The sequence below is a fragment of the Crocuta crocuta genome, unplaced genomic scaffold (genome assembly GCF_008692635.1).
Source record: "Crocuta crocuta isolate KB4526 unplaced genomic scaffold, BGI_CrCroc_1.0 scaffold177, whole genome shotgun sequence".
Lineage (NCBI taxonomy): Eukaryota > Metazoa > Chordata > Mammalia > Carnivora > Hyaenidae > Crocuta > Crocuta crocuta.
This window is the reverse complement of record NW_027531880.1, coordinates 2,760,551-2,788,124: the sequence shown is the minus strand read 5'-3', so window position 1 is coordinate 2,788,124 and position 27,574 is coordinate 2,760,551. Positions and strand designations below refer to the sequence as shown.

At 37.8% G+C, this 27,574-nt stretch overlaps 1 protein-coding gene across 3 annotated transcripts in view; it reads right to left on the bottom strand.

Annotated features, from left to right (window-relative positions):
* RNF170 (ring finger protein 170) overlaps positions 1-27,568 on the bottom strand; it is a 42,602-nt gene extending 15,034 nt beyond the window's left edge. The window contains exons 1-5 of one of the 3 annotated variants that reach the window (XM_077773058.1): positions 27,532-27,546; positions 20,842-20,917; positions 20,016-20,159; positions 4,929-5,004; positions 1,598-1,706 (exon numbers count right to left, since the gene is read on the bottom strand). In XM_077773058.1, the coding sequence (XP_077629184.1) occupies positions 1,598-1,706; positions 4,929-5,004; positions 20,016-20,152 (322 nt within the window). In that variant the 5' untranslated portion in view covers positions 20,153-20,159; positions 20,842-20,917; positions 27,532-27,546. Of the gene's footprint in view, positions 1-1,597; positions 1,707-4,928; positions 5,005-20,015; positions 20,160-20,841; positions 20,918-27,531 lie in introns of those variants that run through there. The other 2 variants (XM_077773057.1, XM_077773059.1) reach the window with 2 other exon arrangements.
* Positions 27,569-27,574: the final 6 nt, after the last annotated feature.

The following is a 27,574-nucleotide window of genomic DNA, read 5'->3' as shown; positions in this document are numbered from 1 at the left end:
ATTTTTTTAATATTTTATTTATTTCTAGGAGAGAGACAGAGAGACAGCGTGAGCAGGGGAGGGTCAGAGAGAGAGGGAGACACAGACTCTGAAACAAAGCCTCACTAATTCTTAACACCTGTCTGAAGTACTGTGTTTTTAGGATGGTCATTGAGGCCATATCCAGACTCAAAAAAGAATGTCCAATTGATTAGGAATATTTACTAGAGGTTTGAGAGGGGGGAAAGTATCTGCTTGTTCTGTGGCCATTTAATTCCCTCTGTCTGAACTTTCATAATTTTTTGCTCATTAGCATTCCCAACAGACAAAGATAGACACTGAAATAAGTGTTTTATAACTTGTTAGCTAACTTAGGCAAAAAGTTTAGAGAAGACAATGAAATTCATGGATAATGCAATAATGGGATTGGTTAGGTATAGAAAAAGTATAGAAACCCCTGCGTTGCATGATATGGATTTCAAAGTATTTATGTCATTCCCCCAAAGCATAAATAATAGCACTATATATCTAATATTTCTATATAATCTCAAACAAAAGATACAATGGGGAGAAAGAAACTTAAAGGATCATTGTATGCTATATTTTAAATTAGTATTAAGATGGAAAATGGGTACATTTTGAGAACAATTGAAACCCTATCTTGAATATAGCCATTGGAACAAAAAAGAAATACTACAAATAAGGCAACAGGTCTAGTGAATGGATAAATGTTAAGTAGAGAGTAGTTATGTAAGCTACTAATTACATAATAGGATTGCCCACAGAGTTTGAAGTAGACCTACATTTAAAATCTGGCTCTTTCCTTTAGCAGCTGGGTTACCCTTTATAAAATTTCTTAACTCAGTTTTAGCTTCCTCATAAATGGAGTTCGATGCAATGAAGTTAAATGTCCAGCACATAGCAGGTACGTAATAACTGACTCTCCCCAATCTCATAGGAGCGTAATGAGCAATGACTATATGATACCTCATTCTCTATGAAATCTTTCTGGAGGGAAGAAATGCCCAGAGGTAGAAAGCACCCCTTACTGATATTAATAATTGTGAAATCAGTGTTCCCTTCTTGTCCTACTATATGCTCTGGGTTCCTCATTCTCACTTAGCAACCCTCTTGAGGTTGGTCTCTCTCTCTCTCTCTCTCTCTCTCTCTCTCACACACACACACACACACACACACACACACACACACACACACACCAGGCTAATAACTTTTGTGCTGATGCAGGGTAAAAAGGAGGTAGGAGAGCTAAGGGAAGGTCTTGGGCAGGGTCCTTGAGAGAACCTTCCTGGCTTGGGAAGGACTACCAAAAAGTGATAAAGGTTTCAGTGAATCCTCATGGTATTCATATTCTTGAATTACCATTCAAACAAACACATATCTGTTTACTGAGAAGTTGAATATTGTGTTTTTTTCTTAATCTTTGAATTCACAGACACTAAATAAAAGTGGCTAACAAGTAGAACAGGATATCAGGAGCAATCGACCCCATTTGTGAAATATAAAATGTGACAAAGTAAATTAGGAATCCAGTCCATGTACACATATGGGTCTTGGCCTAAACAGTCACTTTTTACCAAATATAGCATTGTTTGCTTACCACAAAAAAGATGTCCACAGTTTGTTTCAACAGGGAAGGAGGCTTGATGTAAACAGATTGGACAATACATGTCAGTGTAGAATTGCTGTCGAGCAGCAGCAGGGGCATCCTGAGGAGAAAACAGGGATTACACAATGCACACAGGCCTTTTGAAGCTCCCTCCAGGTGAAATTATACTTAAGAACACAGTCAACAGTGTATAATCCTCATCAAGTTTTAGATGTGCAGTAGTTTAAAGTCTTACAAGTTTGATAAATTATGAAACCATATTGTTGTTTTATTTAAGCTCCAGGGTCTCTACCTTCCTTCCTGAGCACATTTTAAAGATAAAAACCTACATTTCTCTTTCACTCTGTTAGAATGACTAAGTTATTCTAAGAAACCCAAAGCTGGGCTGATGCAAAAGCTAAAGAAATATCAAACTGTTTCTCAAGTAATAGCTTTTAATCATTTCTGACATCTTTTTCATTTATACATTCCTGGTTACTGTTGCATGTGTGCTGTGCCTCACAGAATTAAACTTTCCAAGAATATTAGTCATTTTGGAAGAAGGAAATTTAATACCATTGGTACTTTGAACTTAATATTTCACATGATCAGATTAGTATTATTTCATGTTCCTCAGTTACATCATTGTTACGAGACTGTAATAGGAATTTTATTTTTTTTAAATAGTTTATTGTCAAGTTGGTTTCCATATGTAATAGGAATTTTAAATAGAATCATCACTCTAAGAAGCATTCTGATATCAAAGAACCCATCAGAATATAAGTGCTATGAGGAAAAGGATCTTACCTATAGGACTCGTTGTAGTGATCCAGAAACTGGAAGGAATCTAGTACCAGTATGTAATGTGTATCTTTTAAGATACTTATAAAAACCTACATTTATAGCACCTAGCATACCTCTTATAAACAAGGTAGCCAGCATTAAAAATGTCAAATCACCAAAAAAAATTATGAAATTCACTAAATATGAACTATTCTTAATTGTAAACTGAATCAAAGATTTTTGTCACCTAAAACTAATGACCATAACCAAAATCTCCTATTTTTTAAACAGTCCTAAAATACTAGAATATTCTATATGCCATGGTGCAAAAAAGAAAAACACATAGCACTTAATGTCCCCCTCTCTACCTTTCATCTTCATTATTATTCTTCGGAAATTAACTAAAACAAAACAAAACAAAACCAATTACCAGTTACCAGTGCTGTACAACAAAACTTTTTGCAGTAATGGATATCCCCTTTGTTATCTGTGAGTATTGAGTACTTGAAAGGTGATTAGTGTCACTAAAACATACTGAATTTTAAATTGTATTTAATATTTTGGTTAATTTAAAATTAAATGGCTACATATGGGTAGTGGTTACCATACAGAATATCACAGAAAGAGCTAAGTCACTAGCTTTATTCTATCTAGAGCTAAATGCCATGCTTGAGGAAGGTATGAGGTAGGTGAACTAGAAAGTGGTGCAAAGAAATCTGCAAGATCCAGCTCAGTGTGGGACTTCAGGCCAGCCAGATCTATGCATGTGATTCCAGTGTGCATTTATGTAAATCTTAGTGATCTAATATGTTAAATGGGAATGATACTTGTTGTCTTACTTATGTTTGCAGATTAAATAAGAAAGTTGTATGGGAAAGCACTCTGTAAATTATAAAATACAATCCCAGCATGAATTATTAATAACAACAGCTCTGAAACAGAGGACTACTAACATGCTTAAACTATTTTTACATCAGTGAACTGAAATTTTAAGAAGGCAGGAATTCTTATTTGTTTAGCTCACAACTGAATCGTCAATGCCAACAACAGTGTCTGACATATGGGAGATGTTTAGTAAATATTTGGTTAATAGATAAATTATAAAACTTTCTTTGGAAATAAAATCTAATTGGTGGGCGAGATATTAATTTTTCATTTTTTTTATATTAGCTATCTTGGCCTGCAGGTATATAATATCCTACCTATTCCAGCCTTCATGAAATACATTACAATTCTGGTTCATAGAGTCTCCATTTGGTTAAAAGCAAAGAGGAGGCAGAAAAGTTTTCTTTTCTTGCCTAACTCGTTTTACTGACTTTGACCACTGAAGAAAAAGAAGAGGGGGGAAAAAAAGCCACCCCTATAATCATTTCTTTGTAGGTCTTAGATGTTAGAAAAATAGTTTTTCTAGGGCACCTGGGTGGCTCAGTCAGTTAAGCATCTGACTCTTGTATTCAGCTCAGGTCATGATCTCACAGTTTGTGAGGTTGAGTGTCAGGCTCTGTGCTGACCACATGGAGCCTGCTTGGGATTCTCTTTCCCTCTCTCTCTGACCCTCCTTTGCTTGCATGTGCACAGGTGGTCTTGCTCTCAAAATAAATAAACTTAAAAAAAAAGAAAAATAGTTTTTCCACTACATTTTCATTAAAGCCAATTAGACAGTTATTGTTTCCCCATAGATAATTAATACGAAAACTGCTGTTTCTTTTTTTTAATGTTTATTTTTGAGAGAGAGTCAGCGTAAGCAGGGGAGGGGTAGAGAGACAGGGAGGCAGGGAATCCGAAGTGGACTCCAAGTTGTCAGGGCAAAGACTACATGGGGCTTGAACTCACAAACTGTGATATCATGACCTAAGCCAAGGTCTGATGCCCAACCGAGCCACCCATGTGCCCTGGAAAACTATTTTTTTTTAATTTTTTTAATGGTTTACTTATTTCTGAGAGAGAGAGAGAGAGAGGCAGCATGAGCAGGGGAGGGTCAGAGAGAGAGACGGAGACAAAGAATTCGAAGACAGGCTCCAGGCTTTGAGCTAGCTGTCAGCACAGAGCCTGACGCAGGGCTTGAACCCACGAACTATGAGATCATGACCTGAGCCGAAGTCGGACGCTTAACCGACTGAGCCACCCAGGCGCCCTTGCTATTTTTTTTTTTTAAAGCATGTTAAAAAGAACACACATTGGGGTGTCTGGGTGTCTTAGTTGGTTAAGTGTCTGAGTCTTGATTTCGGCTCAGGTCATGATCTCACAGGTTTGGAAGTTCGGACCCCACATCCAGCTCCGCGATACAGAGCCTGCTTGGTATTCCTTCTCTCTCTACCTCTCCCCCCACACACTCTCAGAATAAACAAACAAACACGCACATGAAAATATCTGAATAGTTAAAACTAGTCATTTGCCTAATCTGAAAATATACAATCAATAGAATCACTTAAATTAGTAAAGCAGGAAAACAGGCTATGTTTCCAAACAGTAATTTATTATTTCATCACCATTTCATAGGCAAGGGGAATAGCAACATCCACCCCTTACATAAATGCACGTATTTATATAACAACAGTACCTGTTCTGTTTGAAGTTGCTCCCGAAGCACCCTTACTAGCTCTTGGTTTTCTGGGTGAATGTTCTGATGCACATTTCTGTTGAATAAAATATAATAAACTTTGAATATAAAATACTGCCAGATGAATCCTTTTTCTTTATGGGTCTAATTCTCAACCAAGAACTTGATAAATGTAAATGACGGCACACAACTATACTCCAGTTCCAGGACTGAACATTCCAGGCTACTCTGTAAAGAGTTCTAAGATTACTGAATATGGGCTGGCAAATGACAAAATCCAGAGGCCTCATACCTCGTAGATTCGATGTAACTGCCGGCTTACAAATCATTTGAAGAACTATTAACACATTTATTTCTTCTGTGAAATTTCTTCAGAATAAACTACATAACTCTAGATATTACTATGCATTTGAACACTTTTGCATATCTAATTAGATCTTTCTCCCATAGGGCTTTTCACAGAACTCACAGAAAAACAGAAAATAAAAACTATGTCATATAGAAAAGCCCAAACCTAACATACCACTTATACCTTAATTAACAATTAAAAGGGGGATTCAAAAGCAAGAATTTAGTGGCTGATTTACAAGGATGGGATAAGACTTGTGGGTACTGGAAATTAGAAGGGGTGGTTAGGTTGGCAGGGTGGGGATGAAGATTTACATCTGAATCACAGCTTAATTCCATTTGGCTGTGATAGTTTCTTCTACACTTAAACATTTCTTAACAGTAATATTTTAAGTCCACAAAATCCCAATGTTACTTTATATGAGAGCCTTTATTCTCTGGGCGATCTAATACCTAACAGTGATAAAAACTCTAAATCAATAACTTAATGGGACAGGGAAAACTTTTAAAAATACATCTGATAATTCAATTTTTAGTAAAAATTTCAAATTTTAGGAAAAAAGTTGACAAAAAAGAACCAATCGTTTTGAAAGAATATTTTAGGGGCACCGGGGTGGCTCAGTCGGTTAAGTGTCTGACTTCAGTTCAGGTCATGATCTCACGGTTCGTGGGTTCAAGCCCTGCGATGGTCACTGTGCTGACAGCTAGCTCAGAGCCTGGAGCCTGCCTCAGATTCTATGTCTCCCTCTCTCTCTGACCCGCCCCTGCTCATGCTGTCTCTCTCTCTCAGAAATAAATAAAAACATTTAAAAAATTTTTTTAAAGAATATTTTAAAAATTCAAAAAAATTTTTTTAAATTTTTTAATGTTTATTTGTTTTTGAGAGAGTGAGACAGAGCATGAGCAGGGGCATAGAGAGAGGGAGACACAGATTCAGAAGCAGGCTCCAGGCTCTGAGCTGTCAGCACAGAGCACAACACGGGGCTCGAATCCACAAGCTGGGGGATCATGACCTGACCCCAAGTCGGACGCTTAACTGACTGAGCCACCCAGGTGCCCCCAAAAAAGTTCAATCAGAAACTAAACACAAATGTAATAAAGCTACTTGAAGTCTGTTTAAACAACTTAAATTCTGGTGGATTATTTATTTTAAATGTTACCTTCTTGTGACTGAATAATGATCACTGTGGTGGAAACAATCTATCAGGGAACAGCACAAGGAACCATTCCATTTAAGTATCAGTAACTACCGACCTAAACAGCAATTTCTCCATTCTTTGACAATGGAAAACCATTCTCTTCTCCCTGAAAGAAAGTTACTATTTTTCAGGTTACACACATAACCATGTAACCGGTAGGTCTTTCTTTTGGTTTCTTTTCATAAAAGAAAAGATACAAGATTGTAAAATCTGGTAGTAGAATGTTAGAAAATTCAAAGTATAGCCAAAGAACAAGACAAACAGCCTGAGACGCTGCATACAGCCTGTAGCTTAGGAAATTACATGTGATCAGCAACTGTGAGTACAGAACCAAAAATCTAGAAAATAGGGGGATAATTAAGATGGATTGAAAGTGAGGTTAGAAAACCTTCAAGATGTGATCACCTCAGCTATGAGAAAATGACAGCATTTGACAAAGTAGGTCTAAAGTAAGATGCAGAGGAAAACAATGGCTCTAATACAGAAACAAAATATATCATTACCAATGATTTATGGTCCTTTGTTATTGTTTGAAAAGAGAAACCAAAATTATCAAACCAGTTATGTGGCTCTGGAAAGAAGCCAGGAATCTCTGATAAGAGGAAAGAAATGATATCCAAACTCTGGGTCAAGAAACAAAGTCTGAATCAAAGTTCACAAATGTGCAAGAGCAAATCCGTGGCTTATAGGTTGGTTACACTGCTTACCAAACCCTTTGGACTGGTTTTTAGTACGTCAACAAATGACAGCTAGTCATACCAGCTTAAGAAGGGATGACAAAAAGATTTAGAAAGAAATTTACTATAACTAATACATTGCTGAAGGAAATTAAAGAAGACATAAGTAAATGGAAAGTCATCCTGTGTTCACAGACTAGAAAATTTACTATTTTTAAGATGTCAGTACTACCCAAAGTGACCTATTTAAGATTCAATGCAATCTCTGTCAAGTCCCAAGAGCATTCTTTGTAAATATAGAAAAACCCAGATCTCAGAAAGATGGGGACTAGGAGGATCATGAATTCACTCCTCCCAGGGATACATCAAGGCAACAACTACATACAATAAATACAATTCACTCTGGAACTGAAGACTGGCAGAGTAGCTCCTCCACAGGTAAAGATATAAAGAAAAGTCCACATCAAGAAGGGTAAGGGCAGGGGTGCCTGGGTGGCTGAGTCGGTTAGGTGTCCAACTTGGGCTCAGGTCATGATCTCACAGTCCGTGGGTTCGAGCCCTGAATAGAGCTCTATGCTGACAGCTCAGAGCCTGGAGCCTGCTTCAGATTCTGAGTCTCCCTCTCTCTCTGCCCCTCCCCCACTCCCTGTCTCTCAAAATAAAATGACGTAAAATTTTTTTTTTAAAAAAAAGGGTAAGGGCAGAGATGTGGTCAAGAACCAAACCCCCCCCACAGTGTCCCACAAGTGGGAGGATACCACAGGCATGAAGTTCAACTCTGAAAGGGAAATAAAGCCTAACGTCGGGCATCCCCAGCCCTGGGGAACTGCACCGCATTTGGCCTAGGTAGCCAGATGCTTATGCGAGACAGTTCTGATACTCTCCTACTTGCTAGCCTTGTTAGTCCTGCTCGCCCCCTCCTAGCATTCACCTGTGCACCTGCCCCATGCCAACCATCCTACCCTGGCAGGTACCCTTTCCAATTGGCTCCTGCCCTGGTGCACCCAGCCAGCAGTCCTGGCTAGAACAGGCACCTGCACCAAAGTTATTGCTGCCCCAAAGAGGGAGGAGAGCCAGCCCTGCACACCAGCATGGCTGCAGCAGTTGTGGTTGGGACTCTCAGCTGGCTGTGCAGGAAGCAGCCCCACCTACCACAGCGGCAGCAACACACATGCCAAGGCACAACTATGGGCACATGCAGCCTCCACAGAGGACACCACTGGAGCACCTGGTTCTAGTGACTGGGTGGGGGGGGAGGGGCGGAATGTGCTACTGGGCCCCAAAGCACACCTTCTACAGAAGGCCAATACCTTCAAGACTAGGAGACCGAGCTGACATAACCTAATACATAGAAACAAACACAGAGAATCAGAAAAAATGAGGAGATAGAAGATTATGTTCCAACTGGGGTGCCTGGGTGGCTCAGTCGGTTGAGTGTCCAACTTCAGCTCAGGTCATGATCTCATGGTCCATGAGTTCAAGCTCTGCATCAGGCTCTGTGCTGACAGCTCAGAGCCTGGAGCCTGCTTCGGATTCTGTTTCCCCCTCTGCCCCTCCCTGGCTCATGTTCTGTCTCTGTCCCTCAAAAATAAATAAATAAGGGGCGCCTGAGTGGCTCAGTCGGTTAAGTGTCCGACTTCACCTCAGGTCATGATCTCACGGTTCATGGGTTCGAGCCTCGCGTCAGGCTCTGTGCTGACAGCTAGCTCAGAGCCTGGAGCCTGTCTTCAGATTCTGTCTCTCCCTCTCTCACTGACCCTCCCCTGCTCATGCTGTCTCTATCTCTCTCTCAAAAATAAAAACATTAAAAATAAATAAATAAACATTAAAAAAAAAGATTATGTTCCAACCAAAACAACAAAACCAAACTTGGGAAAAAGAATAAACAAAACAGAGATTAAGTAATCTACATGATGAAGAGTTCAAAGTATTGGTCATAAACATTCACTGGACTTGAGAGAAGAGTGGATGAACTCAGTGAGAACATTACAAAGAGAATACATAAAAAAGAATCAATCAAAGATGAAAAAGACAGTAAGTGCATTAAAAAAATACACCAGAGGGAATCAACAACAGAAGATACAGAAGAACAGTTCAATGAATGGAAGACAAGGTAGTGGAAAGCATCCAAGCTGAATAGCAAAAATAAAAAAGTGATTTTTTAAAAGTCAGGAGAGGTTAAGGGATCTTTATGATAATATCAAGCATACTAACATTCACATTATGGGGGGCCCAGAGGCACAAGAAAAAGAGAAAGAGGCAGAAAACTTACTGAAGAGATAATAGCTTAAAACTTCCCTAAATTGGGGAAGGAAACAGACATCAAGGTCTAGGAGACACAGAGCATCCCCAAAAAGATGAACCCGTAGAGGTCCACACCAAGAGAGATAATTAAAATGCCAAAAATTAAAGGTAAAGAGAGAATCATAGAAACAACAAGAGAAAATAAAATAGTTATATACAAGGGAAAACCCATAAGGCTATCAGCTGGTTTTTCACAGAAACTATGCAGGCCAAAAAGGTCTGCTATGATTTATTCAAACTCCTAAAAGAAAAAGCTTATAACCAAGATTACTTTATTTGCCAGAGTTGTCATTCAGAAATGAAGGAGATATAAAGAGCTTCCCAGACAAACAAAAGTTAAAGGAGTTCACTACCACTACACCAGCCTTACAAGAAATGTTAAATGAAACTTCTTTAAGCAGGAGGGTAAAAAAAAGGCAAAACTATAAGTAACAAAATAATGAAGGATATTTCATGGGTAAAAGCAAACATACAGTAAAGGTAGTAGATTATTCATTTATAAAACTACTTTGAAGGTTAAATACAAAAGTCGTAAAATCAATTATCTCTACAAAAACCAGCTGAGATACACACACACACACACACACACACACTCACAAACACATACACACACATAAATGACAGGGGCATCTGGCTGGCTCAGTCAATAGAGCATATGAATCTTGATGTCAGGGTTGTGAGTTTAAGACCCACAATGGGTGTAGAGCTTACTCGAAAAAAAAGAAAAAGATACACAAAATAGAAAGATGCAAAATGACATCATGAACATAAAATATGCAGGGGAAGGAGCAAACATGTACTTTTAGAATATTTTCTTTTCTTTTTTTAAAAAAGTTGTTAACATTCATTTATTTTTGAGAGACAGAGCATGAGCAGGGGAAGGCAGAGAGGGGGGCAGACACAGAATCTGAAGCAGGCTCCAGGCTTCGAGCTGTTAGCCCAGAGCCCTACGGAGGGCTCGAACCTATGAACCACGAGATCATGACCTGAGCCAAAGTTGGCCACTTAACTGACTGAGCCACCCAGGCACCTCAGAATATTTTCAGACATAAACAACCCCCCACTTAATATAGACTGCTATCTATACACAGAATATTGTATATGAATCTCATGGTAACCACAAATCAAAGTCTTACAATAGATACACAAAAAATAATGAGAAAGGAATCCTAGCGAATACTAAAAATGTCATCAAATAACAAGGGAAGAGAGCAAAAGAAAAAGTAAAGAACAACAAAAACAACCAGAGAATAGCTGACATAACGGCAGTAACTATATACTTGTCAATAATCACTTTTTATTATTTTATTATCATAAGTGTACTCTTTAATCCCCATCACTTAATTCACCCTTCTCCCCGCCCACCTCCCCTCTGATAACCATCAGTTTGTTCTCTCAGTTCAGACTGTTTCTGGGTTTGTCTTTCTCACTCTTTTTTTTTCTTTGCTCATTTGTTTTGTTTCTTAAATTCCATATATGAGTGAGGTCATATGGTATTTGTCTTTTTCCAACTTATTTAGCTTAGCATTACACTCTAGCTCTATCCCTATTGTTGCAAATGACAAGATTTCATTCTTTTTTATGGCTGAATAATATTCCACTGTATTTGCATGCCACATCTTTTTATCCATTCATCTATAGATGAACACTTGAGCTGCCTCATAATTTGGTTACTGTAAATAATACTGCAATAAACATGGGGTGTGTATATCCTGTTCATTAGTGCTTTTGTATTTTGGGGATAAATAACCAGTAGAGTGATTACTGAATCACAGGGTAGTTCTATTTTAAATCTTTTTTTATTTTTAAACTTTTTTTAAACATTTTATTTATTTCTGACAGAGAGAGACAGTGTGAACAGAGAGGGAGACACAGAATCCGAAACAGCCTCCAGGCTCTGAGCTAGCTGTCAGCACAGAGCCTTATGCGGGGCTCAAACCCATGAACCATGAGATCATGACCTGAGCCAAAGTCAGATGCTTAACTGACTGAGCCCCTATTTTAAATCTTTTGAGGAATCTCCATACTGTTTTCCATAGTGGCTGTACCAGTTTGCATTCCTACCAACAGTGAACAAGGATTCCTTTTTCTCCACATCCTTGCCAGAACTTGTTTCCTGTGTTTTTGATGTTAGCCATTCTGACTGGTGTAAGGTTCTATCTCATTGTAGTTTTGATTTGTATTTCCCTGATGATGAGTGATGTGGTACATCTTTTCATGTGCCTCTTGGCCTCTGTATGTCTTCTTTGGATAAATATCTGTTCATGTCTTTGGCCTATTTTTAATTGGATTGTTTGTTTTTTTGGTATTGAGTGGTATAAGTTCTTTATATACTTTGGATACTAACCCATTACTGGATATATCATTTGCAAATATCTTCTTCCATTCAATAGGTTGTCTATTTGGTTTGTTGATGGTTTCCTTTACTGTGCAGAAGCTTTATATTTTGAAGTAGTTCTAATAGTTTATTTTTGCTTTTATTTCCCTTGCCTTATGAGACATATTTAGAAAAATATTTCTACAGCTGATGTCAGAGAAATAATTACCTGTTCACTCTTCTAGAATTTTTATGGTTTCAGGTCTCACATTCAGTTCTTTAATCCATTCTGAGGAAACTCTCATAAACAAGCTAATGTTACACATACAGAAACTAGAAAAAGAATGAACAAGGCCCAAAATTAGTAGAAGGGGGGAAAAAATAAAGATCAGAGTGGAAAGAAATGAAATAGAGACTAAAAAAAAAAAATTCCTAAAAGCTAATTCTTTGAAAAGATAAACAAAATTGATAAGACTTTAGACAGATTCCTCAAGGAAAAAAGAGAACTCAGGGGCACCTGGGTGGCTCAGTCAGTTGGGTGTCAAACTTTGGTTCAGGTCATGATTGCATGGTTTGTGGGTTCGAGCCCCGCATTGGGCTCTGTGCTGACAGCTAGCTCAGAGCCTGGAGCCTGTTTCAGATTCTGTGTCTCCTTCTCTCTCTGACCCTCCCCTGCTCACGCTGTCTCTCTCAGAAATAAATAAAACATTTAAAAATTAAAAAAAAAAGACAGAGAACTCAAATAAATAAAATTAGAAAGATAAGAAGTTACAACCGACATTGCAGAAATACAAAAGATTCTAAGAGACTACTACAAAAACTTATATGCCAACAAAATGGACAACCTAGAAGTGGGTAAATTGCTAGAAATATGCAATTTTCTGAGGCTGAATCAAGAAAAAAAGGAAAATCTGAGCAAACCAATTACTACTAACAAAATAGAATCATAATCAAAAAACAACCAAGAAAGAAAAGTCCAGGACTATTAGGCTTCACAGAAGAATTCTACCAAGCACTTAAAGAAGAGTTAATACTTATTTTCCTCAAACTACTTTAAAAATATAAAAGAGAAAGAAATGCTTCCAAATTTATTCTATGAGGCCATCTTATCCTGATACCAAAACTAAACAAAGACAAAATTAGAAAAGAGAGAAATTACAGACCAATACTCAACAAAATAGTCAACAAAATATTCGCAAACCATATTCAACAATACATTAAATGGCTCATTCACCATGATCAAGTTGGCTTTATTCCAGGAATACAAGGATAGTTTGATATCCACTATTCCATCGACATGATACACCACATTAACTAAATGAACGATATAAATCCTATGATCACCTCAATAAATGTAGAAAAAACATTTGGCAAAATTCAATATACATTCATGATAAAAACTTTCAACAAAGTGCATTTAGAGGACACGTCAACATAATAAAGGACACAGATGAAAAACCCACAGTTAACATCACAGTCAGTGGTCAAAAGTGGAAAGCTTTCCTCTAAAGCAGGAACAAAACAAGGATGTCTATCATTGCCACTTTTATTCAACAAACTACTAAAGTCCTAGTCACAGCAATCAAACAAGAAAAAAGAAATGAAAGTCATCCAAACTGGTAAGGAAAAAGTAAAACGGTCACTATTTAGAGATGACATGATACTAAATGTTGAAAACCCTAAAGACTCCACCAAAACTTATTAAAAGCAATAAATGAATTCAGTAAAGTTGCAGGATACCAAATTAATACACAAAAATCTGTTCCATTTCTATAAATTAATAAAGAAATAGTCGAGGAGCACGTGGGTGGCTCAGTTGGTTGAGTATCTGACTTTGGCTCAGGTCATGATCTCCTGGTTCATGAGTTTGAGACCCATATCAGGCTTGTTGCTGTCAGCACAGAAAGTAACAGAAACAGAAATTAAGAAAGCAATCCCATTCACAGTTGCATTGAAAAAAAACACAAAAAAACTAAGGATAAATTTAACAAAGGAGGTTAAAGATCTGCACTTTGAAAACTATAAAACACCAAAAATTAACTGAAGACAATACAACACAAAAAAAATGAAAAGATATAACATGCTCATGGGCTCAAAGAATTCACATTGTTAAAATGTCCATACTACTCAAGGCAATTTACAGACTCAATGTAATCCCTATGAAAATACCAACAGCATTTTACACAGAACTAGAACAAATGATGTTAAAATTTGTATGGAACCACAAAAGATCCTGAATAGCCAAAGCATGCTTTAGAAAGAAGAACAAAGCTGGAGGTATCATAATCCCAGTTTTCAAAATATACTACAAAGCTACAGGAATCAAAACAGTATAGTACTGGCACAAAAGTAGACAAATACATCAATAGAACAGAATAGAGAGCCCAGAAATAAGCCCATGCTTATATGGTCAGTTAATCTACAAAAAAGGAAGCAAAATATACAATGGGGGGGAAAGGCAGTCTCTTCAATAATGGTGTAGGGGAAAACTGGACAGCTGCATGCAAAACAATGAAACTGGACCACTTTCTTACCCTATACACAATAGTAAATTCAAAATGGATTAAAGACCTAAAGTAGAATGTGAAACCATAAAACTCCTAGGAAAAAACACAGGCAGTAAACCGTTGGGCATCAGCCTTAACAATACTTCTTCTCATTCTCTCTCCTTAAGCAAAGAAAACAAAAGTAAAAATAAATTATTGAGACTGCATCAAACTAAAAAGCTTTTGTACAACTTGTGGGGATGAGCACTGGGTGTTATGTGGAAACTAATTTGACAATAAACTATTTGTAAAAAAATAAAAAATAAAAAAAAATAAAAAGCTTTTGTACAGCAAATGATACTATCAACAAAGCAATAAGGTGATGTATTGAATGGGAGAAGATAATTGCAAATGATATAGCCACCAAGGGGTTGATATCCAAAATGTATAAAGAACTCATACAACTCAGCACCAAAAAAATCCCCAAATAATCTGATTACTAAATGGTGAGAGAAGCTGAATAAACGTTCCCCAAAGAATACATATAGATGGACAACAAACCCATGAAAAGATGCTCAGTGCCACTAATCGTCAGGGAAATACACATCAGAACCACAATGAGATATTACCTTATACTTGTCAGAATGGCTATTACTGAAAAAACAAGAAATAGTAAGTGTTGGCCAGAATATAGACAAAAGCAACCGTTTGTGAACTACTGGTAGGAATGTAAATCGATACAGCCACTGTGGAAAACCAAGTGGCAGTTCCTCAAAAAGTTAAAAATAGAAATATACAATCTAGTAATTGCACTTCTGGGGATTTACCCAAAGAAATGAAAACACTAATTTGAAAAGATACATGTACCCCTATATTTACTGCAGCATTATTTACAATAAACAAGATATGGAAACAACCCAATTGTCCTTTGACAGATGAATTGATAAAGAATATGTAATATATGTACACAATGGAATATTACTCAGCATAAGAATAAACGAAATCTAGGGGCACCTGGGTTGCTCAACTGGTTGAGCATCCAGCTTTGGCTCAGGTCATGGTCTCACGTTCATGAGTTTGAGCCTCACATCTGGCTCATTGCCCTTGGTGTGGAGCCCGCTTTAGAGCCTCTGTCCTCCTCTCTATGCCCCTCCTCTGCTTGTGCACACTCTCTCTCTCAAAAATAAACACTTAAAAAAATTTTTTTTAATGAAATCTAGGGAGAAGGAAGAGGGAAGAATGAAATCTTGTCATTCATATCAACATGGATGTACCTAGTTGGTATTATGCTAAATGAAGTAAGTCAGATAAAGATAAAAACACCATATGATTTTACTTATATCTAGAATCTAAAAAAGAAAACAAGTGAGCCAACAAAAAACAGAAGCAGACTCATAAATACAGAATATAACTTGGTGGTTATAAGAGGGGAAGAGGATGAGAAAATCGATGACGGGGATTAAGAAGTACAAATGTCCAATTGTAAAATAAATAAATCACAAAGGTGATTAAGTACAAAATAGGAAACACAGTGAATAACATTATAATTTTTTATGTTGACAGATGGTAACTATACTAATTAACATTTCATGATGTTTCTAATTATCTAATTACCATGTTCTACACCTGAAACTAATATTGTATGTCAATTATACTGCAATTAAAAATAAAAATTGAAGGGCACCTAAGTGGCTCACTTGGTTAAACATCTGGCTCTTGGTTTCAGCTCAGGTCATGATTTCACAGTCTGTGAGTTCAAGACCCACATCGGGTTCTGTGCTGATAATGCGGAGCCTGTTTGGAATTCTGTCTCCCTCTCTCTCTGCACCCCGCCCCCCACCGTGTGCTTTCTGTCTCTCTTTCAAAATAAATTAAAAATGAACTTAAAAAATTTAAAAGAAATAAAAATTGGAAAATAAATCATCAACTCTTAAAAAAAAAAAAAAAGAAAAGAAAAAAAACTTCACTGTAATGGGGCGCCTGAGTGGCTCAGCCAGTTAAGCATCTGACTTCAGCTCAGGTCATGATCTCATGGTTTGTGAGTTTGAGCCCTGCATAGGGCTCTGTGCTGACAGCTCAGAGCCTGAGGCCTGTTTCTGTGTCTCCCTCTCTCTCTGCCCCTCCCTCCACACCCACTCTCTCTCAAAATAAATAAAATTTTTTTTTAAAAAGTCAGTAGGTTGAGCATCTGACTTTGGCCAGGTCATAATCTCAGGTTTCATGAATTTGGGCTCTGTATCAGGCTTGCTGCTGTTAGCATGGTGCCTGCTTTGGATCCTCTGCCCCCTCCTCTCTCTGCTCCTTACCTTTTCTCTCTCAAAAATAAAAATAAAACATTTTAAAAATGATTAAAAAGACAACTCACAGAATAGAAAAAAACATCTGGAAATCATACGGTTGGTAAGTGATTAAAGCCAGACTATATCAAGAACTCTCATAACTTTTGTGTCAACTATACTTCAATGAAAAATAGTCTCAGAGGGCACCTGGCTAGCTTAGTTGAGACAGCATGAGATTTGATCTTGGGGTCTTGAGTTCAAGCCCCACACTGCATGTAGAGCCAATCAATAATCTCACTCAACATCATGGATGCTTCAACATGACAAAGTTATATCTGTATCCCATTCTTAATAAAAATGGAGCAGATACTCCATTTGTGTCTGCCTACTCATGACTCATTTTTAAAACAGCTTTATTGAAATATAATTCGCTTACCACACAATTTACCCATTCAAACGTACAATTTGATGGTTTTTACCATATTCACACATATATGCAAACATCACTAAGGTAGATTTTAGGACATTTCCATTACCTCAGGAAGAAACCCTGGGGGCGCCTGGGTGGCTCAGTCGGTTAAGCAATGGACTTCGGCTTAGGTCATGATCTCACGGTTCGTGGGTTTGAGCCCCTCGTCGGGCTCTGTGCTGACAGCTAGCTCAGAGCCTGGAGCCTCTTTCAGATTCTGTATCTCCCTCTCTCTCTGACCCTCTCCTGGTCACGCTGTCTCTCTCTCTCTCTCAGAAATAAACAAAACATTTTAAAAATTAAAAAAAAAAAAGAAAAAAAGGAAAGAAACCCTATACCCCTTAGCTACTATCTTTCCTATACCCTAATTTTCCACTCCAGTCCCAAACAATCACTAATCTACTTCCTATATCTATGGATTTCTTTTTTTTGGACATTCATATGAACAGACTAATACATGTGTAGCCTTTGTATCTAGCCTACTTCACTTAGCATGTTTTCAAGTTTCCTCTATGATATAGCATTTATCAGTATATTATTCTTTTTTATGGCCAAAAAATATTCTATTGTATGTGTGTGTCACATGTGTTTATCCATTCATCCATCGATGAATATTTGGTTTTTGTCTACCTTTTGGGTATTATGAAGAATACTGCCATGAACATTCTTATATGAGTTTTTGTGTGGAAATGTGCTTTCATTTCTCATGGATACACACACACACACACACACACACACACACACACACACAGGAGTGAAACTGCATATTTAATCATTTGAGGAAATGATAGTTTTCCAAAGAGGTTGAATCATTTTTAGATTTCCAGTATCAGTGTATGAGGATTCCAATTTCTCCACATCTCTAACAACTGTTATATCTGATTTTGTGATTCTAAACATCCTAGTAGGTGTGAAATTGTATGTCATTGTGATTTTGATTTTGATTTCTCTGATGATTAACAGTGTCAGGCATACATTCATGTGCTTATTAGCCACTTGTATATCTGCTTTGAAGGAATGTGTATTCACATTCTTAGTCTATTTATTAATTGCATTGTTTGGCTTTTTATTATTGAGCTGCAAGTTCCTTATATATTCTAGATCCAAGTGTTATATAGATACATGATTTGAAATGTTTTCTCCTGGGGCACCTGGGTGGCTCAGTCAGTTGAGCATCTGACTTTAGCTCAGGTTCATGAGTTCAAGCCCTGCATCAGGCTCTGTGCTGATAGCTCAGAGCTTGGAGCCTGGAGCTTACTTTGGATCCTGTGTCTCCTGCTCTCTGCCCCCACCTCTGCTAGCACGCGCTCTCTCTCTCTCAAAAGTAAATAAGCATTAAAATTTTTTTAAAAATGTTTTCTTCTATTCTATGTATTGTCTTCCCACTTACTTGATTATGTCCTTTCAAGAACACAAGTTGGTAATTTTGATGAAGCACAGTTTACCTATTTTTTTTGTTCCCCATATTTTGTGTCATATCTAAGAATCTTGATGTTTAAGAATTTTTTCTATAATTTTTACAACTCATTGATTTGTAATTTTGAAATGAATCTTTTTTCTATTTCATACTTAAGAAAAAAATTTTTTAATGTTTATTTATTTTTAAGAGAGACAGAGTGTCAGTGAGAGAGGGACAGAGAGAGAAGGAGACAGAATCCAAAGCAGACTCCAGGCTCTGAGCTGTCAGCACAGAGCCTGACGCGGGACTTGAACTCACGAACTGAAAGATCATGACCTGAGCCAAAGTTGGATGCTTAACTGACTGAGCCACCCAGGCGCCTCTATACTTTTTTTTCGAATGTTTATTTATCTTGAGAGAGAGAGAAAGAGAGTGTGTGAGCAGGGGAAGGGCAGAGAGAAAGAGACAGAAAGAATCTCAAGCAAGCTATGCCTCAGTACATAGCCTGATGTAGGGCTTGATCCTAGGAACTGTGAGATCATGACCTGAGCCAAAATCAAGAGTCAGACACTTATCTGACTGAGCCACCAGACACCCTTCTATTTTATACTTTTATAATTTTGTTTCCATTTCTGTTTTCAATTATATATATATATATATAATTTTAGTTATTTTCATGTCTTAACATTTAAATTTCTAGTCTATATCCTAGTCTCTGTGTATTGGCATATAAACATCTGAGGCCTTTAAGTATTATTCCTGATTCTGTAACAGTAATTTTAATCTTTAAAAAAATTTTTAACATTTATTCATTTTTGAAAGAGAGACAGAGAACGAGTGGGGCAGGAGTAGAGATAGAGGGGGAGACAGAATCTGAAGTAGGCTCTCAGCTCTGAGCTGTCAGCACAGAGCCCAACACAGGGCTTGAACTCACAAACTGCGAGATCATGGCATGAGTCAAAGTCGGACATCCAACCAACTGAGCCACCCAGGCGCCCCTAATCTTTTTTATTTTTTAAGTTTATTTTTGAGAGAAAGAGAGCACGAGGGGAGTGGGCAGAAAGAGAGGGGGAGAGAGAGAATCCCAAGCAGGCTCCGAGCTGTCAGCACAGAGTTGGACGCAGGGCTTGAACTCAGAAACCATGAGATCATGACCTGAGCTGATATCAAGAGTCAGACACTTAAACTGACTGAGCCACCCAGGTGCCCCAATCTTAATCTTAATTCCCTACACACTGTCCAACTTTTTTCCCCTTGTTTTTCCATTTAAGGACTGAAGCTATTTTGCACTTATTGTCTGTATCACTTACAAATTGAGGGATTCAATTATGAAAATTATTATTTTAAACTGTGATACTTCCATAGAAAATATTGTTTTCAAAATATGGTGATAAATTTAAATTTTATCTAATAAGACAGCTGATGACAGGAAAAATATATGGCAGCATTTAGAGCCTAGTGGAAAATAAACTACATTAATAAATATATACAATCGTTGAGCTCTATTACTCACTTTTTAAACGAAGTATTAAAAATTACTAGAAGCAGTCAGAAAGCAGTGGCCCTTGCAAATATATATAATTTCAACTCTTTTGTCCTTTAGTCTCACCTGAAAAGTGCATATACCAGGGTAGCAATCAAAGCGAAACTGACCACAACTGCCACAAGTACTTGGTCACTTACTCCTTCTATGACTGAATCATCATCCAATTTCAAACTTTGAACTTCACTGTGATATTTGGCCATTCCAAGTCTAAAAGATAAAGAAACAAGATGAAAGTTACAAATGACACAGTGAAAATGAAATATACTAATCAAAACAACATAAATATACCTGACTTCTAATGCTTTTAAATTTTTAAAGTGCCCACTTAAAGAAGGTTGCATTAAGTACAACTCCAGTGGGAATTCTCCCTTTAATGAGTTCTTTAAAATTTGCCAGACACATTATTTTGGAGAGAAGAAAATCCTATTTCCTTTAAGGTAAACTATTACTCTAATTTGTCATCTATTTACAGTTTTTAAAAACAAATTTAAAAAATACCCTTTCTTCTTCAAGCTCAGTTCCTTTAATTTTAAAGGAAAAAAAGACATTCCTCATGCTCAACAGCTCTTCTCATTCTTAAACACCAAGTCAATTCTCTAAGTAAATCAGATCCCTCCTCTCCCTCACAGCACTGATCGTGTCCTGGAATGCACCATGTATGGACTGGGAAAACATTATATTCTCTTCTTCTGTAAATATTCCTATATTATTTAGTTTAGTGCTCTGTACATAGTATGACCTAATAAATACACGTTTAAATAAGAGTGACTTACCTTACTTAGTTAGTAATTTGAAAAGTAAAAGATATTTAGGCTATAGGACATTTATATCTATACTAAGATTAGTTGAATTAATGAAAATTCTGGCGCTTGAAAACAATTAGCCTCACCTGGGACTAAGCTCAGCTTATGGTTCAGAATTCTTTGAACTGCCTGGAATATGGAATCACTCTGAGGCTGCATTTCCTTATGAAGAGAAAAGGGAGGATATGAAACTCTCCTTCCTATACACTAAGCTGGAGAAAAATGGTAATACTCAATTTCTTTGGGTACGAAGGCAAATAATCCGACCACATCAGAGTCCAAGTATCACAGGTAATTCGTATTTTTTATATGACAAAACAGAAAAATTTAGTCTCATAAGACACCAAAAGGAAAATAATGGAAGTAAATATTCAATTAAATATATATGACTATTCATAATTAAAATAAAAATTCTGTAGGGGCGCTGGATGGCTCAGTCGGTTAAGCATCTAACTTTGGCTCAGGTCATGATCTTGCAGTTCATGAGTTCAAGCCCAGCATCAGGTTCTTTGCTGGCAGCTCAGAGCCTGGAGCCTTCTTCTGATTCTGTGTCTCCCTCTCTCTCTGTCCCTCGCCTCCCCTATCCCCGCACTCACTCTCTCTCTCTCTCTCTCTCAAAAATAAACTTTAAAAAAATTAAATAAAATTCTGTGTATATGCACCTTATTGCACTGATAAGTTTTACTCAATAATCTGTGAATCTCTGGTAAGAGGAAACTCTGAAAGTCTAACATCTTTAAAAGAATCTGAACTGGCTGCTAATAGGGAAATTACCTTATGGAAGCAAACAAACAGATCAAGGGCAGTTTCCATTGGCTTTACACATAATAATAGCCTAATATAACAGGAACTTTCTAATGATAGGTTTCAAATAACCATTATGAAGGCCACACACCAGGAAATTGCAAGAGGCAGCTCTAACTTCATTATTTTCATTCAAAAGAACAGTTAAATGAACTGCCAGATGAAAGTGAAAAAACAGCCTCAAGTAATGTAGAGGTAGACCACATAGTAAATTTAGATATTTATTTTATCAGGTTTCCTCTTCTTAGTTTTTATTTTACTCTTAAAAAGATTTTAGGTAATCTCTAAACCCAACGTGGGGCTCAAACCTACAAACCTAAGATCAGGAGTCGCAGGCTCCAGTGACAGAACAGTCAGGTGTCTGAGGTTTCTGTTTTTGTTTTTTAATGTTTTATTTATTTCTGAGAGAGAGAGACAGCATGAGCAGGGGAGGGTCAGAGAGAGAGGGAGACACAGAATCTGAAACAGGCTCCAGGCTCTGAGCTAGCTGTCAGCACAGAGCCCGACACAGGGCTCAAACCCATGAACTGTGAGATCATGACCTGAGTCGGACGCTTATTATTTATTTTTTTAATGTTTTATTTATTTCTGAGAGAGAGAGAGAGAGAGAGAGAGAGAGAGAAACAGCGTGAACAGGGGAGGGTCAGAGAGAGGGAGATACAGAATCTGAAGCAGGCTCCAGGCTCTGAGCTAGCCATCAGCACAGTATGATCATACGAACCATATGATCGTGACCTGAGCCGAAGTCGGACGCTTAACCAACTGAGCCACCCAGGTGCCCCAGAGGTTTCTGCTTTTTAGAGATGCTTTGTACAGCTGTATCAAAGTCCTAAGGGCAGTGAGAACTATTTGTATCTGCAGAAAGATAACCAAAACACTATCTCCTTGGGTCAAGATTTCCTGTCTCTAACTACTGAAGAGTGAAAGGATTTTTCCCTATGCTATACATTTAGGCAGTGCACCACTGAAGGGGAGTAGAATTTGTCACCCCAAAATACGAATTTTTGGTTTAAGAATTACTTTAGTTGATTAAAAAAACAAAAAAACGAGCAAAGGATAGCTTCTGAACACCAAGTAGAAGCTATCCTCTTATAAAAGACATTTATGAGGAAAATCTCCATTTGTAAGGGCGCCTTTCTGTAACAGAAGGACTAAATCCCTAGAAACTTTTATGAATGGAGAAGGCATGGACTTAAATCTGCATAACAACTTTACCCTTGTTTGCTGTGCTTTTCCTTGGAATCTCCCATAACTATGCCCCCACCCCCCCATCTTTGTTTGGTCTTTAGCTGAAGGTGATATATAATGTGATGGCTTGGGCCATTTTGGAGTTATTTAGTTTTCCCGGGTACCTCCCATATATGCGGGTGGACTTTAAGTTATTAAACTTCTGGTTTTTTTTTTTCTGTTAATTTGTCTTTCATTACAGGGGAGTCTCTGCCAAGAACCTAGTAGAAGGATAGTTATTTTTGCTCCCCCACACACCTTGTATTTTTTTTAATGGGTTACATTTTTGTGTTCTTTCAAGTGCAATCAATGGTAATGTGACTAAATTCCACTGTCCAAATTACATATGTTTTTTCATTCCATTGTATATTTAACCTCGATGCAACTAAGATATTACTTCTGATATTACTTCAGGCACACTTCAACGGCTCAGAGAGCCAGGATACTCCAAGTCCTGCGTGGCCATATAATGTTATTTGCATAATTGTATAGTAAAACTTCCCAATGTTATTAAAATGAAGATACAATAACACAAATTCTGGTATCCCCAAATGTGTTTGGGCTTAGGAGAGGGCAAGTAGGGGAGAGAGTGCAGATAAGTTTCTGAGAGGAACAGAGGTCGGCTGTATTATGCAGTCACATGGAAATCCCAGCTAAACCCAGAGCTCTCATATGGAGAACTACTAAGGCCTGACCTAATTGTTGGGGGCTTCCAATAGCTCAACTTCCATTGCCAGTTTTTATGATCAGAGTTAAAAAAAAAAAAAAAAAGAAATGTANTGCAGTCACATGGAAATCCCAGCTAAACCCAGAGCTCTCATATGGAGAACTACTAAGGCCTGACCTAATTGTTGGGGGCTTCCAATAGCTCAACTTCCATTGCCAGTTTTTATGATCAGAGTTTAAAAAAAAAAAAAAAAGAAAAATAGGAGCTAATAGCTCAGAAATGGGGTATTATAACATAACTCTCAGTTTGAAAAGAGGCTGATCTAAGATTACAGAGGATAAACAATAAAAAGAAAATTTTTTACTTGAGAAGATGACATCCCAATCTTATCTGAACTTCAGTTCAGCTTTTGCTTTTCACAGCCAGGTCTTGTCTAGACCAGAACAGTACGTGTGGTTTTGTCCAATGGCATAGGCTCCCATCCCAAGCCTAAGCACTGCTAACTTGGACATTAACAGCCCTAGACTTTAGTTCCAATTCTACTACCACAACTGTGCCCCTACATAATCTCTAAGAACCTCTTATTTTCTGCAAGATGTAAAAACTGGGCTCGAGGACTTCTTAAGTTCCTTCCCCCATTACATCTCTCTGATTCAGGGCTTTTTGAATTAAAAAAAAAAAAAAAAAAAACTCAGAATGATACCACAAGTGCTTACACGTGGAAAATAGAACTGAGAGTCAGATTTTCACCTTTCCCAGGACAGTTATATAGTTTGAGTTCTTTTTAAGTATGTATTACTTTAACCATAAAAATAAAAGCCAGTGCCTAACTTCCTCCCTTGAGCAATGAAAACTGGGCTTCAGTGCTCAAAAACAAAAAGTCTCCAGTCCCATTCCTACCACCCTAGTCACTCTATTTCCTGATGGTGCCTTCCTTCTAAAGGTATCTGTCATGGGCACTGTAAGGCACCCACAGTGACATCTTATTCTTTTTTTTTTTTTTAAATATTTTTATTTATTTCTAGGAGAGAGAGAGAGAGACAGCGTGAGCAGGGGAGGGTCAGAGAGAGAGGGAGATACAGACTCTGGAATGGGCTCCAGGCTCTGAGCTGGCAGTCAGCACAGAGCCCGACGCGGGGCTCGAACCCACGAACCGCGAGATCATGACCTAAGCGAAAGTCGGACGCTTAACCGACTAAGCCACCCAGGCACCCCGACATCTTATTCCTTTGAGCAGTGCACAGGTAATATTCCATGTGTTGGGGCCACTAAATGCTGCTTACTTGAGACCCAGAAATGAAGTTTATAAACTTATAGAACGTTTTTTCTAATGTATTTCACAGGTTCCTGTCAAATATGAAAATAAGAGTTATTAGTACTTCATTTTTAACTGTTTGAGATTCACAGAAAGAACACACCATAGATCTTGGAGACAATGTGGTATAATTGATAGAAACCTGAAGAGGAACTGGTTTCTAGCTTGGGTTTTGCTATTGATTAGCTAGCTAAATCACATATCAGAAGCATAAGCTTTGGAGTCAGGCAACTGTGTACTCATGTGAAGTCTGCATGTCAACTCCCTCATACGTAAAATACGTAAAAATAATTCTAACTATATCAAATGCCCACTTTTTAAAAAGAGTAATTTCCATGCCCAACACAGGGCTCGAACTCACAACCCTGAGATCAAGAGTTGCATGCTCTACCTAGTGGCCAGCCAGGTGCCCCTCAAGTGCCCACTTTTTTAACCAAAAAAAAAAAAAAAAAGCTCCTTGTTTTATGGAGTTTATAATGAGATAATGAAGGTAACATATTTAGCACATTGCTTGTTACACCATACAGACTCTCAGAAAGCAGTTATAATACTTTATTATTATTATTATTTTAAGATTTTATTTTTTGGAGGGCACCTGGGTGGCTCAGTTGGGTTATATCTCTGACTTCGGCTCAAGTCATGATCTCAGTTTATGGGTTTGAGCCCTGCATCAGGCTCTGTGCTGAACACTTGCTCAGAGCCTGAAGCCTGCTTCGGATTCTGTGTCTCCTTCTCTCTCTGCCCCTCCCTCGCTTGCGCTCTGTCTCTGTCTCTCAAAAATAAATAAATGCAAAAATATTTTTTAAAAAAGATTTTATTTTTTTAAAGTAATCTCTACACCTAACGTGGGGCTCCAACTTACAACCCAAAGATCAAGACTTGCATTCTCTACAGTTTGAGCCAGCCAAGCAGCCCTTGATTACTATTATTAACTGTCAAGAAGAACTACTATAAAACTTAGTCATGCATTCCCTATAGCTGCACTATGGTGCATCTCAAACTCTCTTTAATCAAAGCTCTAAGTATGTATTCCCTGGGAAAACAGCATAAACTTGGGAACAGTGCCACACAGGACACCACCATGTTTATCTGAATCTGATAAACAGCTCCAGATGACAACTAGTCTCCAACCAACCAAAGTAAGGAGACAGCTAAGACAAATTACACTCACCTCTCTCCTTGGTCTTTTCCAAAATTTTCAGAAAAAAGCTAAATTAAAATAAGGAAAATACAAAGGAGAAATTTCCAAAGGAGAAATCCTATCTTTTTACCCAAGCTCATGTAGACACATGGTCACATGACTTCTGCAGACAGTTACAACCAAGAAGTTTTAATATAATTTCCTTCATTGAGGGTAATCGGGGCCTCAAATGAAATCTCAAGAACACTGCAGTTTCATGCATAAATCCATTATGGGTGAGCAATCAAGATTTAAAAAAAGGGGCTTAGGTCATCTGTGTCAAAGCCTTAAAAACCTGAGCAGCTCAAGTAAAGGTGTTCACTACAACACAGTCCCTTCAGAAAAGGCTAGAATAGAGTTCTTCACATCAAAACACAAGTTGAGGTGAGTCAGGCTTAAGTCAATGTAACATATACTTACTGACTTTACGTGTCTAACAAGGGGAATGGTCATTAAAGTGCTAGGATTGGATGGACACAACCTAGTATGGAATGTAGGAACTCTGGTTTGACAGAGATCCAGAGGCACCAACAGAGGAAACAAAGGCAAGCAAGATACATATTTATCATTTCTAAACACTTCTCTACCCTTGGCATAGAGAAGAATATTCTTTTAAAAAGACCATCGAGAAGACTTCCGGTAAGATTTTTTTTTTACATTTACAAAATGATAAATCATCACGCGTGAACTGTTAACTGGTACTCCGTAAGGCATCATTAAAAACTCACTCCAATTCTTAATGACAAAACCGACTCCTAATGAGAAAAGGGGGGTCCAGGAGCTGGCAAACCAGAGCAAAGATGTGCTCTAGGAAGTTAAGTTTGCTGCACTCCAAAAAAAAGTTTGGCACTATCTTAATAAAGCTAAGCAGATCCTATGACTTAACAATTCTAGGACTCTAAGGCATGTATCCTACGGAAACCCTTACACATTTGCACTAGTATCCAGGTGTCAGAATGCTTACACCACTGTTTTTAGTAGCCCCAAACTTGAACAACAAAATGTCAATTAAGAGAATGGATACACTGTTATAACCACACAAAGGAATACTAGACAGCAATGTAAATTACCTATATACACAAGCTTACTATTAATTCAAAACCAGAAAATACACTGATCCCATTCATAAAAGTTCAAAAACAAGTAAAGTAAAACTATATTGTTTAGGCATGTTCATAGTAAAGCTATTAAGGAAAAGCAAAAAGTGAGTAACCTAAAAGTCGGTCTCAGGAGGGAATTGTTCTCACGCTACGTGTGGGTAGAACTCCTGAAGTACGGGCAGTGTTCTTTTGTTTTTATCTGTGTGCTTATTATTATTTTCCTTTAACTATGTACATTGTATGCACTTTTCTGCATATGTTATACCGCATAAAAATATCCTGGCACTCCTGCAGAAATCCACAACTCTAAAAAGGTGAAAGAGATCGAGGACAATCGATCAAGACATTAATTAAGACGGCCAGCTCCTAGCTCTAGCGCTAGGAGAACCGGGCCCTAGGAACCACCAGGGTCCTCACGGACTAACTGGCCCACACCCTACCCTCTCCCTACTTAGCCGAAGTTTTCAGGGAGTCGAGGCTCACCGCCACCCAAGAAGGAACGGCCGGCTCTCTTCACCCGGCCAAG